Source organism: Carlito syrichta, unplaced genomic scaffold (assembly GCF_000164805.1).
Source record: "Carlito syrichta isolate Samal-C Ts95f unplaced genomic scaffold, Tarsius_syrichta-2.0.1 Scaffold315162, whole genome shotgun sequence".
In the NCBI taxonomy this organism is placed as follows: Eukaryota; Metazoa; Chordata; class Mammalia; order Primates; family Tarsiidae; genus Carlito; species Carlito syrichta.
This window is the reverse complement of record NW_007259258.1, coordinates 150,547-169,530: the sequence shown is the minus strand read 5'-3', so window position 1 is coordinate 169,530 and position 18,984 is coordinate 150,547. Positions and strand designations below refer to the sequence as shown.

Below are 18,984 nucleotides of genomic sequence, written 5' to 3'. Positions count from 1 at the left end.
AATGCATGTTCTAAATCCATGTGCCCTAATGATGTGCTGGATTCTTTTCACCTGCGTCTTTTAGCAATGACAGCCTGACCAACTAATAGCTGTTCATAGTGTTATCCCTTTACCAAATGCCAGGAACAATCTGACCCTAGACAGAACAAATTTAAGACTCTCCAGGTCACCAGGTTTTAAAACTCTACCTTGGTTTCCTAACCAGAATCTCTTGCCTTGATATCCACCAGAAGAAAGTGAAATGATATTTATGATACTCATGATAGCACACACATATATGGAACTTACTATATGCCGGGTACTGTTCAACTGTATTTCATTCATATTAACTTATCTAATTCTTACAACAACCCTGTGGGATAAAAATATTTATTGTCTCAGTTTGGAGATAAGAAAACTAAATAATAGAGAATTTAGATAACTGGCTAGTTTTGGTGTTCTTCTTAAGTCTCTGGGCAGTCCATTCACCTAGCCCCTGTTCTAAATGAGTGAGTGGAAATATGAGTCACTGATTTTTAATTTTGTGTTCCCTAAATTAGATCAATAGTTGTAGGAAATTTAGGCAGGTTATCTCCTGCTGTATAGTCATGAACTGGTCTTCATTAATTTAGCTCCTGACCTCACACTATACAATAAAATATATGCAGATAAACATATAGATATAGATATGAATATGTAGATATATAAATAGATATAGATATGAATTGAATAATTAAAAATAAAAGTGTAGCAGGGCATGGTGGCTCACCTCTGTAATCCCAGCACTTTGGGAGGCAGAGGTGAGAGAATTGTTTGAGTCCAGGAGTTTGAGACCAGCCCAGGCAACATAGCAAGACCTCATCTCTACAAAAAAAAAATCAAAAAATGAGTCAGAAGTAGCCTCAACCTCCTGGACTCAGGCTATCCTCCCACCTCAGCCTCCTCAGAAGCTAGGACTATAGGCACATTCCATCATGCCTGGCTAATTTTTACATTTTTTGTAGAGACAAAGTCTCACCATTTTGCCCAGGCTTATCTTGAATTCCTGGGTTTAAGCAATCCTCCTGCCTCAGCCTCCCAAAGTGCTGAGATTACAGGTATGGGCCATCATGCCTGGCAAAATTAACATTTTTGAATTAACATCTTTGAAGGCTAAAACTGTCAAATGTTCATGAAAGTCCCATTCATATTAAGAAAATATGTTTAAATATGAATATTTAAAACAAACCAAATTTCAGATAAGCAAGATAAACAAACTTTTCTCTAAACTAAACAAAACCAATTTTTCAAAGCCTAATTGTTTTATAAGTGCTCCCTAACAAAAATGTGTTAACATTCCAGCTATTTTCATAATCCTTAAAGTTTCATCATACTTGAACAAGTCTGACAATCCCATTTGAATATAATCATCTCACACATAAAAGTCTAGGTACATACATAAATGGTTGCCATTAGTTGCAAGGAGACCCAGAGAAGAGTTTTTAAATTGTCTCATGAAAGGAAGCATCATTAGAAGAAAAACTACTAGAGATGAGGCCTCTCACCAAGGTAGGCCAGCCATGTGTGCCCTTTGAATAAAGGCTAACACTTTCATTAGGTCGGGCACTCCTCCCAAATGGAGAACTTATTTTCTCTTTCCTGCGGTCTTTCACAACTTTTAGTTAGCTTCCAGTTAATAATATTTATCTCTACACTGATCAGCTGCCATTTTACTTTATAAATATATGTAGAAAACATTATAATTTTAATCCAATCTGATATATTTGAGAGAAGAAATACCATGTATACAACTAGAAATATTAAAATAAGTCACTACAATGAGTTTTTTTTTTTTAGTAGAAGTCTCACTCTGTCACCCAGGCTGGAGTGCAGTGGCATGCTCATGACCACCGTAGCCGCAACTTGCTGGGCTCAGGCGATCCTTCTGCCTCAGCCTTACAAGTAACTGGAACTATAGGCGCACGCCACCATGCCAAGCTAATTTTTTGATTTATTGTAGAGACGAGGTCTCACCAAGTTGCCCAGGCTGGTCTTGAACCCCTGGACTCAGGGAATCCTCTCATCTCAGCCTCCCAAAGTGCTGGGATTACAGGCTTGAGCCACTGCACCCAACCTTACAGTGAATTTTTAAACTATGCATTACACATCTTATATAAAGTTGAGATTTCTCAATACACTTTTTTCTCAAGAATTTAGCAGCAACCTGGATGGAATTGGAGTTTATAATACTGAGCAATCTCTCACAGAAACAAAGATCTGAGTATCACATGTTCTCACTCATAAGTGGACCTTGAACAACTATCGTAATACTATAAGAAAAGAATTGACAGTGGCGGGAAACTATGGGGTGGGGCAGGGAGGGGAAGGGGGGTGAGATTTATGGTAGTCGATATCTGTCTGGGGATGGGGGCACACCTCATCAACAAGGGTACCTGCACAATGCATATTTGTATACCTTAACCCTTAACTGTACCTCACAATTTTAAAATAAAAAATATGTTAAAAATTTTTAAAAATCCATATTATATTATTTAAAAAATACACTTTTTTCACTTTAAAATCTATATTTGTAACATAATAGTTCAAACAAATAAAGTAAATTATGAACATTTCCCTCAGATCCACAGGTTTTGTTCTAGACGGTTTCCCTCGATATCCTGAAGAGGCCCAGTTTCTGGGGGAGCATGGATTTTTCCCAGATGCTGTTGTTTTTATACAAGTTGATGATCAAGATATTTTTGATCGCCTCCTTCCTGCCCAAATTGAAAAGTGGAAACTGAAACAAAAGAAGAAATTGAAAAGGAAAAAACTTATGAATGACTTAAAGGCAAAAATCAAGGTATGTCTACAGTAAAAAATGCATGGGAATAAATCTACCTGGCATCTATTTAAATTATAAAGTTGTTTTCACAAAAATGTAGTTCTATAATTTTAATACCACAGTAAGCATGAAAATATTTTTCATCAAATATGACAACTATTTATAATAAGGGTTAAGAATTATGTGAGGCTTTTACAATAATGATCAATGTGTTAATGCTTCTCTATTTAAAGCAAATGAAAGACAGGGGTAGGGGCTGGGTGTGGCAGCCAGTATAGTCCTACTTAGGAGGTTGAGGGAGGAGGATCCCTTGAACCCAGGAGTTTGAGTCCAGGCTGGGCAACACAGCAAGATCCAACTCAGAAAAGGAAGGAAGGGAGAGAGGGAGAAGAAGGGAGGGAGGGAGGAAGGAAGGAAGAAAAGACAGGAGAAGAAGACAGTGGTAGTGCCAAGGCCACCCTCTACCAGAAACAGGAGAGTGAAAGAGGCAAAAATGAAGCCTTCAAAGACGAAGTAATAAAATTTCTGATGGCATGATCCATCAAGACCACATGAGCCTATAGTGAAAACAGATCCTCATTGGCTTAGAGCATCATTTCTAAAACAACATTCTAACAAGTATTCCATAAAACATTCAAGAGTGTCACAGGAGTTCCACTCCTGGGACTCCAGCCCACAGAAATGACAACATATGTCCATGTAAAAAGTTGTATGTGATTGTTCATAGCAGAATGATTCATAACAGCCAGAAAGAGGAAACAGCCCAAATGGCCATTAGCTGATAAACATCAACAAAAGTGATCTATCCTTCTCATTGAAAATGACTTAGTGGCTGGGCTTGGTGGCTCAACCTGTAATCCCAGTACTTTGGGAGGCCGAGGGGAGTGGATTGCCTGAGCCCGTGGGTTCGAGATCAGCCAGGGAAGTTGGCGAGATCTCATCTCTACAATATATCAAAAATTAGCCAGGCATGGTAGCACGCGCCTTTGATTTCAGCTACTTGGAAGGCTGAGGTGGATGGATCCCCTGAGCCCAGCAGGTCAATGCTGGATGGCCATGAGCGTGCCACTGCACTCCAGCCTGGGCAATGGAGTGAGATTCTAACTCAAAAAAAAAAAAAGAGAGAGAGAATGACTTAGTATTAAAAGAAATGACACTATTCACACTCCCCACAACAGGGATACAAATTAAAGTCATTATGCTGAGTGACAGAAGACAGGCAAAAAGGAGTGCATACAGCCCTACAATTCCATTTGTGTGACACGCCCTCAGAAAAGGCAGATCTGTAGATCTGGGCTGGGTAGAAAAATTAGCCGGGCATGGTGGCACAATCCAGGCTCACCATAGCCTCAATCTTCAGGGTTCAGGTGACTCTCTCACCTCAGCCTCCCCAGTAGCTGGGACTACAGGCACATTCCACCATGGCTGGCTAACTTCTGTGATTTTGTTTTTGTTTTTGTTTTTGTTTTTGTAGAGACAAGGTCTCACTATGTTGCCCAGGCTGATCTCAAACTCCTGGGCTTAAGCAATCCTCCTGCCTCAGTCTCCCAAACTGCTAAGATTACAGGTATGTACCACCATGCCTGGCAAAATTTTTGAATTAACACTTTTGAATTAATATCTTTAAAGGCTAAAACTGTCAAATGTTCATGAAAGTCCCATTCATATTAAGAAAATATGAATCTGGAGCTCGGAAGACTAAAAGCAGACATTAGAGCTCTGCTGAAATGTTTGAAGGACTTTCAGTTGTAGTTACTGCACGTGGCCACAAGGGAGAGAGAGGCCACTGGTAGGAGGTGGGGCTACAGAAATTCATGTCATTATTAATAAGACATTTCAAAAAGAACCAAGATTGAAGTCAGGGAGCTCTTGTCAATAGCTAAGCAAAGACTGGATGGACATTTGATGAGGGAAGAATGGAAAAAAGTTTAAGTGTCAGACAGCAAACCCATCAATTCCAATTTTGAGATACTAACACAAATGATTTAGTACATTCTCCCAACTCAATACCCATTAAATATGTAGAAGCCAATCAGTTACTCTTTAACGGCTCAGACACAGTTGTCAGATTATTTTCATCCTGGGTTTAGCCAAGGAAATCCCTTCGAGGACATTGACACCCCCCTTCTACCCCACCACACTGAGGTGGCATGTCCCAAGGCATTCCTGTCCTACCAAAAATCAAGGCAAGTCGAATTCTTAGCCATCTAAGAGCCATGGAAGTAGATGGCCAACCGCATGCTATTCCGGGTGACATCCATCTCTTTTCTGCCTCCTGATTCATCTGCAGAAAATAGACCAAGCCATCTGCCAGGTGAGAGTTTCTGGAAGCTTAAGAATGGGAAAGAAAGAACTGCAGCTTTGTGAATACAGTTAGGGGCCATTAATCTAGTGGAAAACCGAATACTGCAAGCTCTCACTTACCAGTGAAAACTGAACACTGGGTACACGCAGACAAAAGATGGAACAACAGATACAGGGAACTCCTGAAGGGGGGAGAAAGAAGGGGTTGAAAAGTCTCCCACCGGGTACCACACACACCACCTGGGTTGTGGGCTCAGTAGAAGCCCAAACCTCACATTATGCATATACTCAATAACACATCCATGGACTCCTTGAACCTAAAGTAAAAGATACTTCTGAGAGAAAAAAAAATCAAAGGAGCAGGTACACCAAAGTACGTTTGTACACTGCCTTGCTTTGGGGCCTGAGACAGCTAGTCCAGCACTGTCTTGGAACTCTCCGTGATGATGGAGATGCCCTAGATCCACACTGTTCAGCACAGAAGCCACTAGCCACATGTGGCTGTTGAGCACTTGAAATGTGATTAGTGGCCAGACATGGTGGTATACACCTGTCATCCCAGTTCTTTGGGAGGTTGAGGTGAAAGGATTGTCTGAGCCCAGGGGTTCAAGACCAACCTGGACAACCTGGCAAGACCTTGTCTCTACAATAAATCAAAAAATTAGCCAGGCATGGTGGCGTGTGCCTTTGGTTCCAGCTTCTTGGAAGACTGAGGTGGAAGGGTTGCCTGAGCCCAGGAGATCAAGGCTGTGATGAGCCATGAGCCACTGCACTCTAGCCTGGGCAACAGAGCGAGACCCTGACGAGAGAGAGAGAGAGAGAGAGAGAGAGAGAGAGAGAGAGAGAGAGAAGGGAGAGAGAAGGGAGGGAGAGAAGAAGGGAAGGAGGGAGGGAGGGAGGGGGAGAGGGAGGTGATCAGTGCGACTGAGAAATCAAATGTTTAATTTTAATTAATTTTAACATAAATAGCCACAAGTGGCTGGTGGCTACTGTATTGGACAGAAGAGCCCTAGGACAGGAAGTTCTATTCTAGCCAACACATGTTTTGAGAACTGTACCGACCTAGGGCAGGACGGCACACAGTTCAAGTGCTGGTTCACCTGCACACATCTGCCCCAGCCTTTCACGCTCTCCTACCCTGGTTCAAGTCTTTCTCTCACACCAGCACTGCTCTAGTGACCCCTAACTGTCCTTCCTAGCATCATCTCTGCGTCCTCCAGGCCATCCTGCCAACTACTACTCCACATTCATTTTCCTAAAATTCTTTTTTTTTTTTTTTGAGTGTCGTTGTCACGATTCACTGCAGCCTCAAACTCTGAGCTCAAGCTAGCCTCCTGCTTCAGCTTCCCTAGTGGCTGGGACTACAGGCATGCACCACGACACCCTGCTAATTTTTTGATTTGTGTGTGTGTGTGTGTGTGTGTGTGTGTGGAGATGAGGTTTTGCTATGTTTCCCAGGCTGGTCTCGAACTCCTGGACTCAAACAATCCTCCCACTTCAGCCTCCCAAAGTGTTGGGATTACAGACATGTGTCACCATACCCGGCCAATTTTCCCAAAACTCTATTTAGATCAAGCCACCCCATTAGGGTCTGAGCTCTCAAATTTATTCCAAACCCTCTTTCTAACTTTTTTTCTCAGTTGGATTAAATTCAAACCCTTCTCTTCAGCAACCATCACATCATATGCTTTTGTAATCCCTTCTCTAGGAGTTGAAACCATCCTTGCACTAACTGTGTGCCATTACATGAGTTAAACTCTGAATTTCTGGCAACTCAGAGTGGGGTAATACAGTCTGCCTTGCAGATATGTTTTGAGCAGAAAATGAAAAACTCTATATTATAGTGCTCAGGACGCCCCTCACGGGCATCCACATTAGTTAAACATCACTAACTACTTTTCTGAGCAAAGAGAACAAAGGAAAAGTTGACTGAACATATATGGTATCGTGTGTATAGTTTGCATTTTTTGTGCCGTATACAGTGGTCTTTGTGCATTATGGAAGCACAGAGACTACGTTTTCACAACTCTACATTCAAAGAACCTATGATAAAATAATGTTTTTTAAAAAGGAAATAGCTGGGCATAGTGGCTCATGCCTGTTATCCCAGTGCTTTGGGAAGCTGAAGCAGGAGGATCGCTTGAGGCCAGGAGTTCGAGACCAGCCTGGGCAACATAGTGCGACACTGTCTCTACAAAAAAGTAAAAACTGAAAAGGAAATAATAGGAGTTTTTTGTTTTGTTTGGTAAATTCTCACCCATTCGAGAACTATAGAATTTCTCTGGGGCTCATAAACCAAATGAATTTGATTCAATTCAGTTTTATAATTATATCTACAAATATTTATTGAGTGCCTACAAGTAAAAGTTTTCTGGAATATGTACTCAATAATTACCAGATGAAAGGTTCACAGTCCTTACTGGCCTATCCCAGAGCTCTAGATCATGGCCTCAGGCACCTTTCTATTCATGCCAGGGCATGGTGGCTCCTGCCTGTAACCCCAGCACTTGGGGAGGCCGAGGCAGATGGATTGCTTGGGCCTAGGAGTTCAAGACCAGCCTGGGAAATATAGCAAGTTTTCATCGCTAAAAAAAAAAATTTATGTAAATAAAAAAAAGTAGAAGAAAATAGGTTTATCCATCTACATTTTAAAATGTCTCTTTCTTTAACAGAGTGATATGATTGCTAAAAGAAAGGCTGAACTCATACTAGAGAAAGAGAAAAGAAGGAAAGATGATGTAAGTACAACAAATTTTTTAAAATGAAAAGCAGGATACCCCTTATATGAAATATATATATGTATCTATATATACACACATAAATATATTATATATACATATATATTATGTATGTGTACATATACATATATGTATATTATATATATGCATTTTATAGATATATATAATGATCTTATTGGTGTAAAATAAAAAGGTGGATTTCAAAAGTCTTGAAGGAAATACACAAAATTTATAGATCATTGCACATAATTTTTATTTTCTTTACACTTTTTGGTATTTTATAACTGTTTGCAGTGACCGTTTATTATTTTTATAATCGGAAAAATAAACCCATTTTAAAGAAGAGCACTAAAGATGTTTAAATCACCTAATACAAAATATAATACTGCGTTGAACCATGCTTCTCTTGAATTTTCATCTTTGCCTTCCACGCTTCCAGCCAAGGCCACAGGGAGTCAGACTGGGAGCTCGGGCACTCTCAGACTGGGATAGACAGAGCCTGGGAAACATTTTTAAAAGTTAGAAACCACTTGAGTGTCCCACTATTTACATTTATTTCATAGGTAAATGTCGCCATCTTGTGGAGTTTTAGTCCCACAATGTGACTATAAACCAACCCCTGGGCTTGCTTGTATTCTTACAACTGTCTCCAGAATCTTCCCTCTCTTCCTGTCCACTGGCGCCTTCTATAGGTCTCTATCTATTGTTTAGTAGCCACCGGAAGGAGAAAGCCAGGAAGAGCCAGAACAGGGAGCCAAGAGAGCAGGTAGGCAGAGGTCAGACTATGCCTGGGTGAATAGTTACCAGTGATACATGTCCTAAGAACTGAGGAAAAACCAAAGCCAAAATGAGACTGCAGCAAGGTTCAGGACCAAGGACCAAGCCAAAACCATCTCTGAAAACTTCTAGGGAGAAAGCAGAGCATTTAGACCCAGAGATCATCATGCCTAGAACACTTCAGGACAAAACATCAAGCACAAGTGTGCATATGTGTTGGAGACTGAGGTTGAAGGTGCTGGAAGCCAAGTCGTTCCGAGTAGTCTTCAAATCCAAAATTAGAAAGCAACCTCATTCTCCACGGTGTAATTAGGGATCCGGTGATCTGAATCACATGCGCCTCTGTCAGGGCCGTCAGAACTCGGGTCCTAGAACTCCATCCACATCTTCATGTCTTCCTCTCCCATCTCCTCCCTAGTCAGAAACATTCTGACTATAAACTCCGTTACTCTCCTGGCATCAGCCTCCACCCAGCTATAGGCTCCTCTGCCTCCCTCTGCTAACAGACAGTTGTGACACGGCTCACCCCACATCTACTCCTGTTTCTTGGAGACCATGAATTTTATTTGCTTTCTGTTCGCCCCCCTCCGTTTCTGTTTCTCTATTCCCCTAACCAATCTTCTTTGGATTATTTGAATATATTTTAGAAATGCATTTTAATTCTCTATTGTCTTTTTTGTTATATTGCTATACATTATGTTTTTTGTTTGAATCGGGGTCTCACTCTGTTGCCCAGGCTGGAGTGCAGTGGCACGATCACAACGATCATGGCTCATGGCAGCCTCGACTTCCTGGACTCAGGCGATCCTCTCACCTCAACCTCACCACCATGCCCGGCTAATTTTTTTAATAGACAAGGTCTCACTATGTTGCACAGGCTGGGCTCAAGCAATCCTCCTGCCTTGGCCTCTCAAAGTGCTGGGATGCCAGGTGTGAGCCACCATACTTGGCCTCTATGTTTTCATGCTTGCCCTAGAATTACAGCCTAAGCTTTTCATAGTCTTCTTAGGGTCAGTGTTATTCCACATAATATTGTAAAAACCTTGTAATTGTCTGGGTCTACTCACTTCACCCACCCTAGCCCCAACATCCATTATGTACTAGGTGTCATGTGTCTTACAATTAAATGCATTACAACCCCCACAAGAAATGGTTATATTTATTATTTTAAATAGTAGTATATATTTTCAAAAGCTTAATAGGAAAATAAGCTCTGTTTTACACTTATCCAGATATTCATTATTTCCCGTGTTCTTCATTCATTTCCCTGAGTGATAGAAACCAGAGGAATGAGCATGTTGGCCATCTGAATTATCATCCGCCTATATTGACTTTTTCCAGTTGCTTTCAATATTGTCTCTGCTTTTCAAACTGCTTTCAGCAATTTGATTATGATATACCTACATATAAATTTTTCATATTTATTTATGAGTAAATAAATATGGGGCTTCACTAAACTTTAATTTGTAAATTTGTGTCTTTCATGAAATTTGGGAAAGTTTTGGACATTATTTTTTCAGACTTTTTTCCTGCTTCCTTTACTCTTTGTCTTCTTCTGAAACCCCAATTGCACATTAGTTAGACCTTTTCTGTTGTCTTACATGTCCCTGGAACTTGTGTTAATTTTTTCAATCTTTTTCTCTCTCTTCTTTAAGATAATTTCTACTGATCAATTGTTAAATTCACTGATTCTTCTTCCTTCTGTCATCTCCATCCCATTATTAAGCCCAACCAATAATTGTTTTAATTTCAAATATTGTACTTTTTAGTTCTAAAATGTTTATATCTTTTCTTTTCTTTTTTTAATTTTTTTTAGTTCAAGTCTCATTTCTCACCCAGGCTGGAGTCCAGTGGCTGAGCTCAGGTAATCTTTCTGCCTCAGCCTTTGAAGTAGCCGGAACTACCATGCTGGGCTAATTTTTTGATATATTGTAGAGATGAGGTCTCACCAAGTTGCCCAGACTGTTCTTGAACCCGTGGGCTCAGGCAATCTCCTCACCTCAGCCTCCCAAAGTACTGGGATTACAGGCTTGAGCCACCATGCCAGGCCTATATCTTTTCATTTATTATGAGTGTACTTTCCTTTTCCTCATTGATTATAGCAATAATTTTGCATTATATTCTAGAATTGTAAATATTATATTGTGGGAATTCTGGATTCTGCTGTTTACCTCCAAAGAAAACCAATGTTTTGTTTCAGCAGGCAATTAGCTTAATGAGACTAAACCTGAAAATCCTGGCAAGTGGTAGCCCTTCAGTATACTCTGTTCTTGAATTGCCTATATGTGCATGGTTCACAGGCTAGTCAGTGATGTGGATTGAATTTAGTATTCTCTCCTCTGGCTCTCTCATCTCTGGAGTTTATCTTCACTCTTCAGCAGCCCTGGTTGTGGCTCCTTCCCCTGGTGCTCCAGCCAGAAAGACAACTGATTTTCTACCAGAGCCTTGGTCGTACTGAACCACCACTGCTCTAACTGAAGTTTTCTCTGGGAAAATGCACAAAATGAGAAAACTTACCTAGGCCTATCACTTGCTCTAAATTTGAACTGTTCTCTGAAATCTGCTTTTGTCACTCTCCAGAGACCTCAATATAAGAAAGGGGCAGGGGCAGGGTGAGGGAAGAGTGTTGTTCAAACCTTATGATTATTTGCTAGAGTTAAGTAAACCTATTTCTTCATACTGTAGGTAGAACTCCAAGACCATGATATTTAGAATAAACATCTCCTAACACGAAGACTAAGAGATGGCCATTGTCAGGAAAACAGCACTGTTTTAGAGGATCAAATGGCCATTTACAGAAAAATGAAATATTTTATCCCTAGGAAAAATTAACCTGTGGGTCTTTTAGATGGTCTGTTGTGAAAATTTTGGGGATATTAAACTTAAAAAAAAAAATCAACATTGTACTAAATGTACTAGCCAAAGCAATTTGATAAGAAAAAGAAATAGGCTGGGTGTGGTGGCTCATGCCTGTCATCCCAGCACTCTGGGAGGCAGAGGTGAGAGGATTTCCTGAGCCCACGGGTTTGAGACCAGCCTGGGCAACATGATGAGACCTCATCTCTACAATAAATCAAAAAATTAGCTGGGCATTGTGGTGCAGGCTTGTAGTTCCACCTACTTGAGAGTCTGAGGCAGGAGGATCACCCCAGCCCAGTAGGCCAAGGCTGCAGTGGCCATGAGTGTGTCATTGCACTCCAGCCTGGGTGACAGAGTGAGACTATGACTCAAAAAAAAAAAAAAAAGAAAGAAAGAAAAAGAAATAGTATACATGTTGAAAAGTAAGAATAATTTCTGCCACACAATCATGTTTTTTTTTTAAAAAGAATAAAAGTAAGAATAAAACTCTTTATTTGCATATAATTTGATTATCCCCAATGTCTAAGAGGATAAATTGCAGAAAAAAATTGTTTAAGGTTACCCCTGTCAGCCCCTTACTTAATAGTGACATCTTTCCCATCAAGAAAAAAAAAGTGTCCAAGCATATTACATACCTAAAAAATTTATTAATTAAAAAAGTAAATTATTTCTAAGAGTGTGAAATGCTGTGTCTAGAAGATGTCAGGGACACAGAATGTTGGCAGGTACCCTTCATCACTTGGAGCAAGGTCCAGGCCTCCTGCTTCCTCTCATTCTCCCATCTTTTTTTTGTTTTGTTTTAAGTCAGAGTCTCATTCTGTCACCCTGATTGGAACACAGTGACATGCTCACAGCCACCGCAGCCCCAACCTGCTGGGCTCAGGTGACCCTTCTGACTCAGCCTTCCAATTAGCTGGGACTACAGTCGCATGCCACCACATCCGGCTAATTTTTTTATTTATTGTAGAAACGAGGTCTGGTCTTGAACCCCTGGGCTCAGGAAATCCTCTCACCTCCACCTCCCAAAGTGCTGGAATTACAGGTGTGAGCTACCGCACCCTGCTAAGATATCATTTTAAACAATAAGATGCAACAAAAAGAAGAGCAAGATTCAATGACAACCACTTCTTCAAGTTTTTTGGTGTGTTTGTTTGTGTTTTTGGGTCAGAGTCTCACTCTGTTGCCCAGGCTGAAGTGCAATGGCATGCTCACAGCCACTGCAGCCTTGACCTGCCGGTCTCAGGTGATCCTTCTGCCTTAGCTTTCCAAGTAGCTGGAACTACAGGTGTGTGCCACCACACCTGGCTAATTTTTTTAAAAATGTATTTATTGTAGAGATGAGATCTCACCAAGTTGTCCAGGCTGGTCTTGAAACTCTGAGCTCAGGCAATCCTCCCGTCTCAGCCTCTCAGAGTGGTGGGATGACAGGTGTGAGCCACCACACCCAGCCTTAATCCTCATGTCATAAATGGATGCTACAACATTACCTGCTCACATACAAAGAGCTTGCAATTGCTCTGCATTAATCAGTTTAGGCTTTCATTTATAAAAATGAATAGCCAACCAAGGATTACCATATACTTGAGGAAAATTATTAGCAAAAAGAAAAACCGAGATGGGCAAATAGAACAATTAACCATAGAACAAATAGACAATCTAGGAAACATAATTAAACATTAAAAGAATTCCAATTTTTCTTATAAAATTTAAGATGAAACTTGTAACCATAAATCAAAAACAAGATGTTATAAGGCCGGGTATGGTGGCTTTCATCTGTAATCCAGCACTTTGGGAGGCCCAGGTGGAAGGATCGCTTGAACTCAGGAGTTTGAGACCAGCATAGGCAACATAGCGAGACTTCAGTTCTACAAAAAATAAATAAAAAGTAAAATAAATAAGCTAGGTGTGGTGGCGTACACCTGTAGTTCCAAATACTCGGGAAGACTAAAGCAGCAGGATTGCCTGAGCCCAAGAAGTCGAGGCTGCGGTGAGCTGGCCTCATGCCACTGCACTCCAGCCTGGGCAGCTGAGTGAGACCCTGAGTCAAAAAAATAATAACAGTTACTCTCAGATTTCACACTGGAGGGCAATTCTCCTATTGAGACAAGGAATACTGCAGGGAGAACAGCGTGAAGGCAGTACAGGAGGATAAATATCATAGCACCCAGTTTTGTGCAAAGTGAATTATAGCACTTAAAGCCCAAACAACACAACTCAGTGCCACGTCCTGTCACAGTCTTTAATAATCATGTATGTATTATTCTTGCTTCCACAGATAGACCGTGGTCTCCTAAGGAGCGTTTACTGTTACTAGCGTGGAACTTTATGCAAAGAGATGATCATAGCTATAATAGCATAATAATAGCTATCATTCACATTCTTACCATATGCCAGACACTTTTCTAGGGGCTTTGTATGTATTAACTAATTTAATTCTCCCACCAGCCCTATGAAATAGGTACTTTTATTATTCCTATTTTGGAGATAAGAAAACTGATCTTGTCCCAGTTAATAGAGTTAGTGTTTTATACTCTTTGAACTACATTAGATGTTGTTCCTGAAGACTGTCAAAAACATGTAGCAGTCTGAAAATCATAGCCATAAATAGCATTTACTATTTTGTCTTGTTATTTACTTATGGGATCACGACGGTGTCCAAGTTGTGATGGTACTAAAATTCTGGGTGGCAGTTCTTTAAAACCTTACTGCATTTTAAACCCTTACTGCATTACCTGGTGACCAGACAATACCAACCAATATCCAGTTATTGCAAAGTATTCCAGATGACTCATGAGCAATGTCTCTTGTTACATATTTTATATGTATAGCGACAGGGAATATTTTCTTCCTTAGACTGCTGCTAGAGATGATGAAGAGATCAGTGAGGAAGAGCCTGAAGACGATGAAGATGATATTGACAACATCCTTGAAGATGAGTTTCCAAAAGATGAGGAGGAGATGGGTGAAGAGGATGAAGAACAGGAAGTCGATGCAATAGAACGCCTGAGAGGGGAGCTGGGAGAACAATTCGAAGCAGAAGTGAATAATTTACAAATAATACAGGTTATGAGGCTTTTCCTTCGTTTTAAAAATTCAAAATATGACACTTGGGAAGGAGACAAGAGCAATTTGGTTTATGCCTTGTCTCTTGTAAACATTTCAAAAGAAATGCCTATTTTAGGGCTGTATTCTCTTTTGTCAGTATCACTTGAGAATGATAAAAATGTGTCCATAAATCAAGAGCAGCGTGGAAGCCACACAGGGTAGGAGTAAGCTTAACTGACAACATGCAGCCACTCTGAAGCTGAAAAATATTTGTCTTCTAGACTGAAGCAGTTGGTCACCAGCAGTGCCTGCATGCTGTGACTGAGGGCTACCAGCCTTTTTTCCCACTAAATATATTTGGCTTTATGATTTATCTCATCAGGATGAACTTGAGAGGTCTTTGATACCAATAATTCTCATTAACGGAGCTCGAAAAATTCACATTGTACAATATATATTAAATTTGAAACTGAAACCACTGGTGGAAAATCGTGCAAGCATCTTTGAGAAATGTTATTCAATACCAGCACACCTCGCCCAGAAAATGCTCGCCTTTACCTACAAGTATATAAGCTCATTTGGCTATTGGGACCCTGTAAAGGTAATTTCAGTAAATACATCCAAAAGCCATGTTCTTTTTTTATTTTTATTTTTTTGGTGGGGGGGAAGCAGGATTCATTGAGAAGAAAAACTCTCAGAGCGGGAGGGGACCCGAGGGGTTGCCCCAAGTTCTTTCTTTATTATTTTTTTAGTGTATGTCTAGGAAGAGGACTGGATAACTTTCAAAATTGTAAATATTGAGTCAGAGTTTTTTTTTTTTGAGTCAGAGTTTCACTGTCCCCCAGGCTGGAGTGCAGTGACATGATTACGGCTCACCACAGCCTCAACCTCCTGGGTTCAGGCACTCCTGCCGCAACCTCCCAAGTAGCTGGGACTATAGGCACATTCTACCATGCCCAGCTAATTTTTTTGTGGTTTGGTAGATATGAGGTCTCACTATGTTGCCCAGGCTGATCTCAAATTCTTGGTCTCAAAAGATCCTTCTGCCTTGGCCTTTCAAAGTACTGAGATTACAGGTTTGAGCCACTGTGCCTAACCTGGGTAATATTCTTATTTCCCTATCAAAATACTTTGGAATTTTAAAATGGAATCATTAAACTTTCAGTTTCTCTTTTATTACCAACTATATAACATAGAGCAGGCATCCTCTTTACCCCTGAGTTTCTCCTTGTCTCTAACCATGGTTCACCCATAAACTCTAGCCCAAGAATGATAATGTTGACACTACCGCTGACTTCTAACAACTGGCCTGGTGTAGCTCTTAGGGGGGAGCGATATTACTATACTGTTTCACACCCACTCTGTCAAGTCCAGGTATGGCTGATTGCTTGATCATCTGATGCTACAAAAAGATGTTCAAACCCAGCATCAATCAATTACCCACCTCATCATCACCAGTGCAAAGATGTGGAACCTCCTCACTCCATTCCCTACCCTCACCTTAGGTCACCTGTTATGGGTCTTTTTCTACTTCATGACTGCTCTTAATGTTTAGGTAAATGGATTTCAATTGTATATGAAATATGTGAAAGAGGCTGGGAGCAGTGTCTCACTCCTGTAATCCTACCACTTTGGGAGGCCAAGGTGGGAGCATTGCCTGAGTCCGGGAGTTCAAGTCCAACCTGGGCAACATTATGAGACCTCGTCTCTACAATAAATCAAAAACAAAAAAATTAGCCAGGCATGGTGGTGCATGCCTTTAGTCCCAGCTGCTTGGAAGGCTGAGGCTAAAGGATCGCCTGAGTCCAACAGGTCGAGTCTGCAGTGACCGTGATCGTGCCAGGGCACTCCAGACTGGGCAACAGAGTGAGACTCTGACTCAAAAAAAAAAAAGAGTGAGCAAGAACCGAGTGGGATTTGGCCTACCTATACACCCCAAAAGATAATCCAGGAACTCACTCGTGTTAGTCTGCTCAGGCTGCTATACCAAGATACCACAGACTGGGTAGTTTGAACAACAGAAATAATTATTTCCTTGAGCTCTGAAGGCTAAATTTCAAGACCAAGGTGCCTGCAGGGTTGGCTTTCTGGTGAGGCCTCCCTCCTGGGCCTGCAGATGGTTGATGTCTCACTGTGTCCTCACATGGCTTTTTCTCCATGCACGCTGCCCTGGTGTCTCTTCCTCTTCTTGGAAGGACATCAGTCCTATCAGATTAGGGTTCCCTCCCGATGACTTCGTTTCACCTTAATTACCTCCATTATTAAAGGTTCTGTCTTCAAATATAGTCACTCTGGGGGCTAGGTGTTCAACATAGAAATTGAGGAGGTAGGAGAGAGACAATTCACCATCTCAGAAATGGACCTGTTTGTGAGGAAAATTGGCATAGGAACAGACGCAAACAGCCTTACGCCCCTTGGCAGAAATATTGAGTAGAACTAGAGACACCATAAAGGAGGTAGAAGAACCACCATTGTCATAAACTGAAGGTCAATGAAGAAATTTTATATGACTTATATGTGAATGTAAAATGTTTTGTTGTTCCACAGTTATTTAATATTAATGCTACTTGTTTTTTTCATTTTTGTTGTTGCTGTTGTTGTTTTCGAGTTGGAATCTCACTGTTGCTCAGGTTGGAGTGCAGTGGCATGCTCACAATCACCTCTGCCTCGACCTACTGGGCTCAGGCGATCCTTCCACCTCAGCCTTTCAAGTAGCTGGAACTATAGGCATGCGCCACCATGCCTGGCTAATTTTTTGATTTATTTTAGAGACAGGGTCTCGCCAAGTTGCCCAGGCTTGTCTCAAACCCGTAGGCTCAGGCAATCTTCTCACCTCCACCTCCCAAAGTGCTGGGATTACAGGTTTGAGACACCATGTCCCGCTGTTTTTTGTTTGTTTGTTTGTTTTGTTTCATTTTAGATTCAGGAGAGTACATTTGCAGATTTGTTACGTGGGTGGATTGGGTGATGGTGAGGTTTCTGCTTCTGTTAGAGCCATCATCCAAATAATAAGCACAATACCCAGTGGGTAGTTTTTCAGCCTTTGGCCCCTCCACACTCCCCCTTTGGGAGTTCACACCATCTGTTGTTCCCATTTTTATGGCCGTGTGTACCCAATGTTTAGCCTCCATGTATAAGGAGAACATGCAGTATTTGATTTTCTGTTTCTGCATTCATTTACTTAGAATCATGGCTTCCAGTTGCATCCATGTCTCTGCAAAGACAAGATTTTGTTCCTTTTTATGGCTGCATAGTATTCCATGGTGTATATATTGTTGAACCCAAGATTCTAATCAGAGAGAGAGAGAGAGACCTCAAAGAGCCAGCTCCGATGCAAACACATGAGGGTCTTTATTCAGGCTCGAGTCTGGGCTCACGCATGAAGCCCGTAGAAGCTTCATGAACCAGAGCCCCGATTCACAATGGCAAGCAGTTTTTATGCACAATTACAGAGGGAGGGGAAAGAACTTTAAACTTGATTTTACATGATTGGGTAATTTCTCCTAATGGGTACGGGCACACTTGGTATTGGTTGGTGCCTTTCGTGGGTTGCCCGTGATTGACAGAAACCCACTTAACGGGCAGAGTGGAAGGTTAGATAAGTTAGATCCATACAGTCACTGCGTATATAGTAACCTGAGCCGGCAGGTAAAGGGTTGCATTTAGCCCTTTAAGTTTACTAATCCACCCCAAGGTATGCTTAGGAAAGCTTGTTTGCTTAACATTTACATAACATAACACGTCATTATGGGACAACAAAAGCCAAACTTAACAAAGTTTTAAATATGAATGCTGCAAACACATACAGTGAATGTGGGGTAGAAATTCATATACTAATTCTGGGAATTTATAAATATCACAAACGTCTTATAGCAAGGCGGTTTTTGTAAAGGTCTCTGATTCTCTCAAGTTTACATAGCCACTGCGGGTAAATTAACACTGGGATGAAAACTGGTGATATAGCAGTTGGCGCCTCAGAGTCTGCTTCGATCTTGTAGGAATGTCTGAAAGGGGTTTATCGCTTTATCATTTACATCCCGTTGTAAAAGCAGAAGTTAGCCTGGTAATTGGGGCTGACAATGCTTAACTCAAGAGTTCTAAATACAAAACCACTTAAGCCATTATATAATTGGTCATTACCCATTACCCATACCGACATATGCCTAATTCTACGGGGTCTGAGGTAGGATTTAAAGTACTAAGATTTCATTTGAGGTAGAATTTAAAGTACTAAGATTTCATAAAATACATGAGGTAGGAATACACAAAATATATAGTAAACATGAGGTAGGGATATATGAAATATAGTGAACTAAACACTACTTTTACAGCAAGTATGGCTTTTTAAGTTTCCTGGTTTCTTGGGTCTCTCAATAGCATGCTCTTAACCTAAGTCTATTTTTGTCCTCTCGGCTCAAGTCTATTTATTTATTTTATTTTATTTTTTACTTTAGACAATCT

The 18,984-nt window shown here is 40.8% G+C and overlaps 1 protein-coding gene across 1 annotated transcript in view; it reads left to right on the top strand.

Annotated features, from left to right (window-relative positions):
* The window catches only part of AK9 (adenylate kinase 9), a 55,268-nt gene that overhangs the window by 11,346 nt on the left and 24,938 nt on the right, over positions 1–18,984 (top strand). Inside the window, 4 exon segments of the mRNA XM_008072411.2 lie at positions 2,599–2,818; positions 7,777–7,842; positions 14,332–14,541; positions 14,906–15,124. Coding sequence (XP_008070602.2) covers positions 2,599–2,818; positions 7,777–7,842; positions 14,332–14,541; positions 14,906–15,124 — 715 coding nt within the window.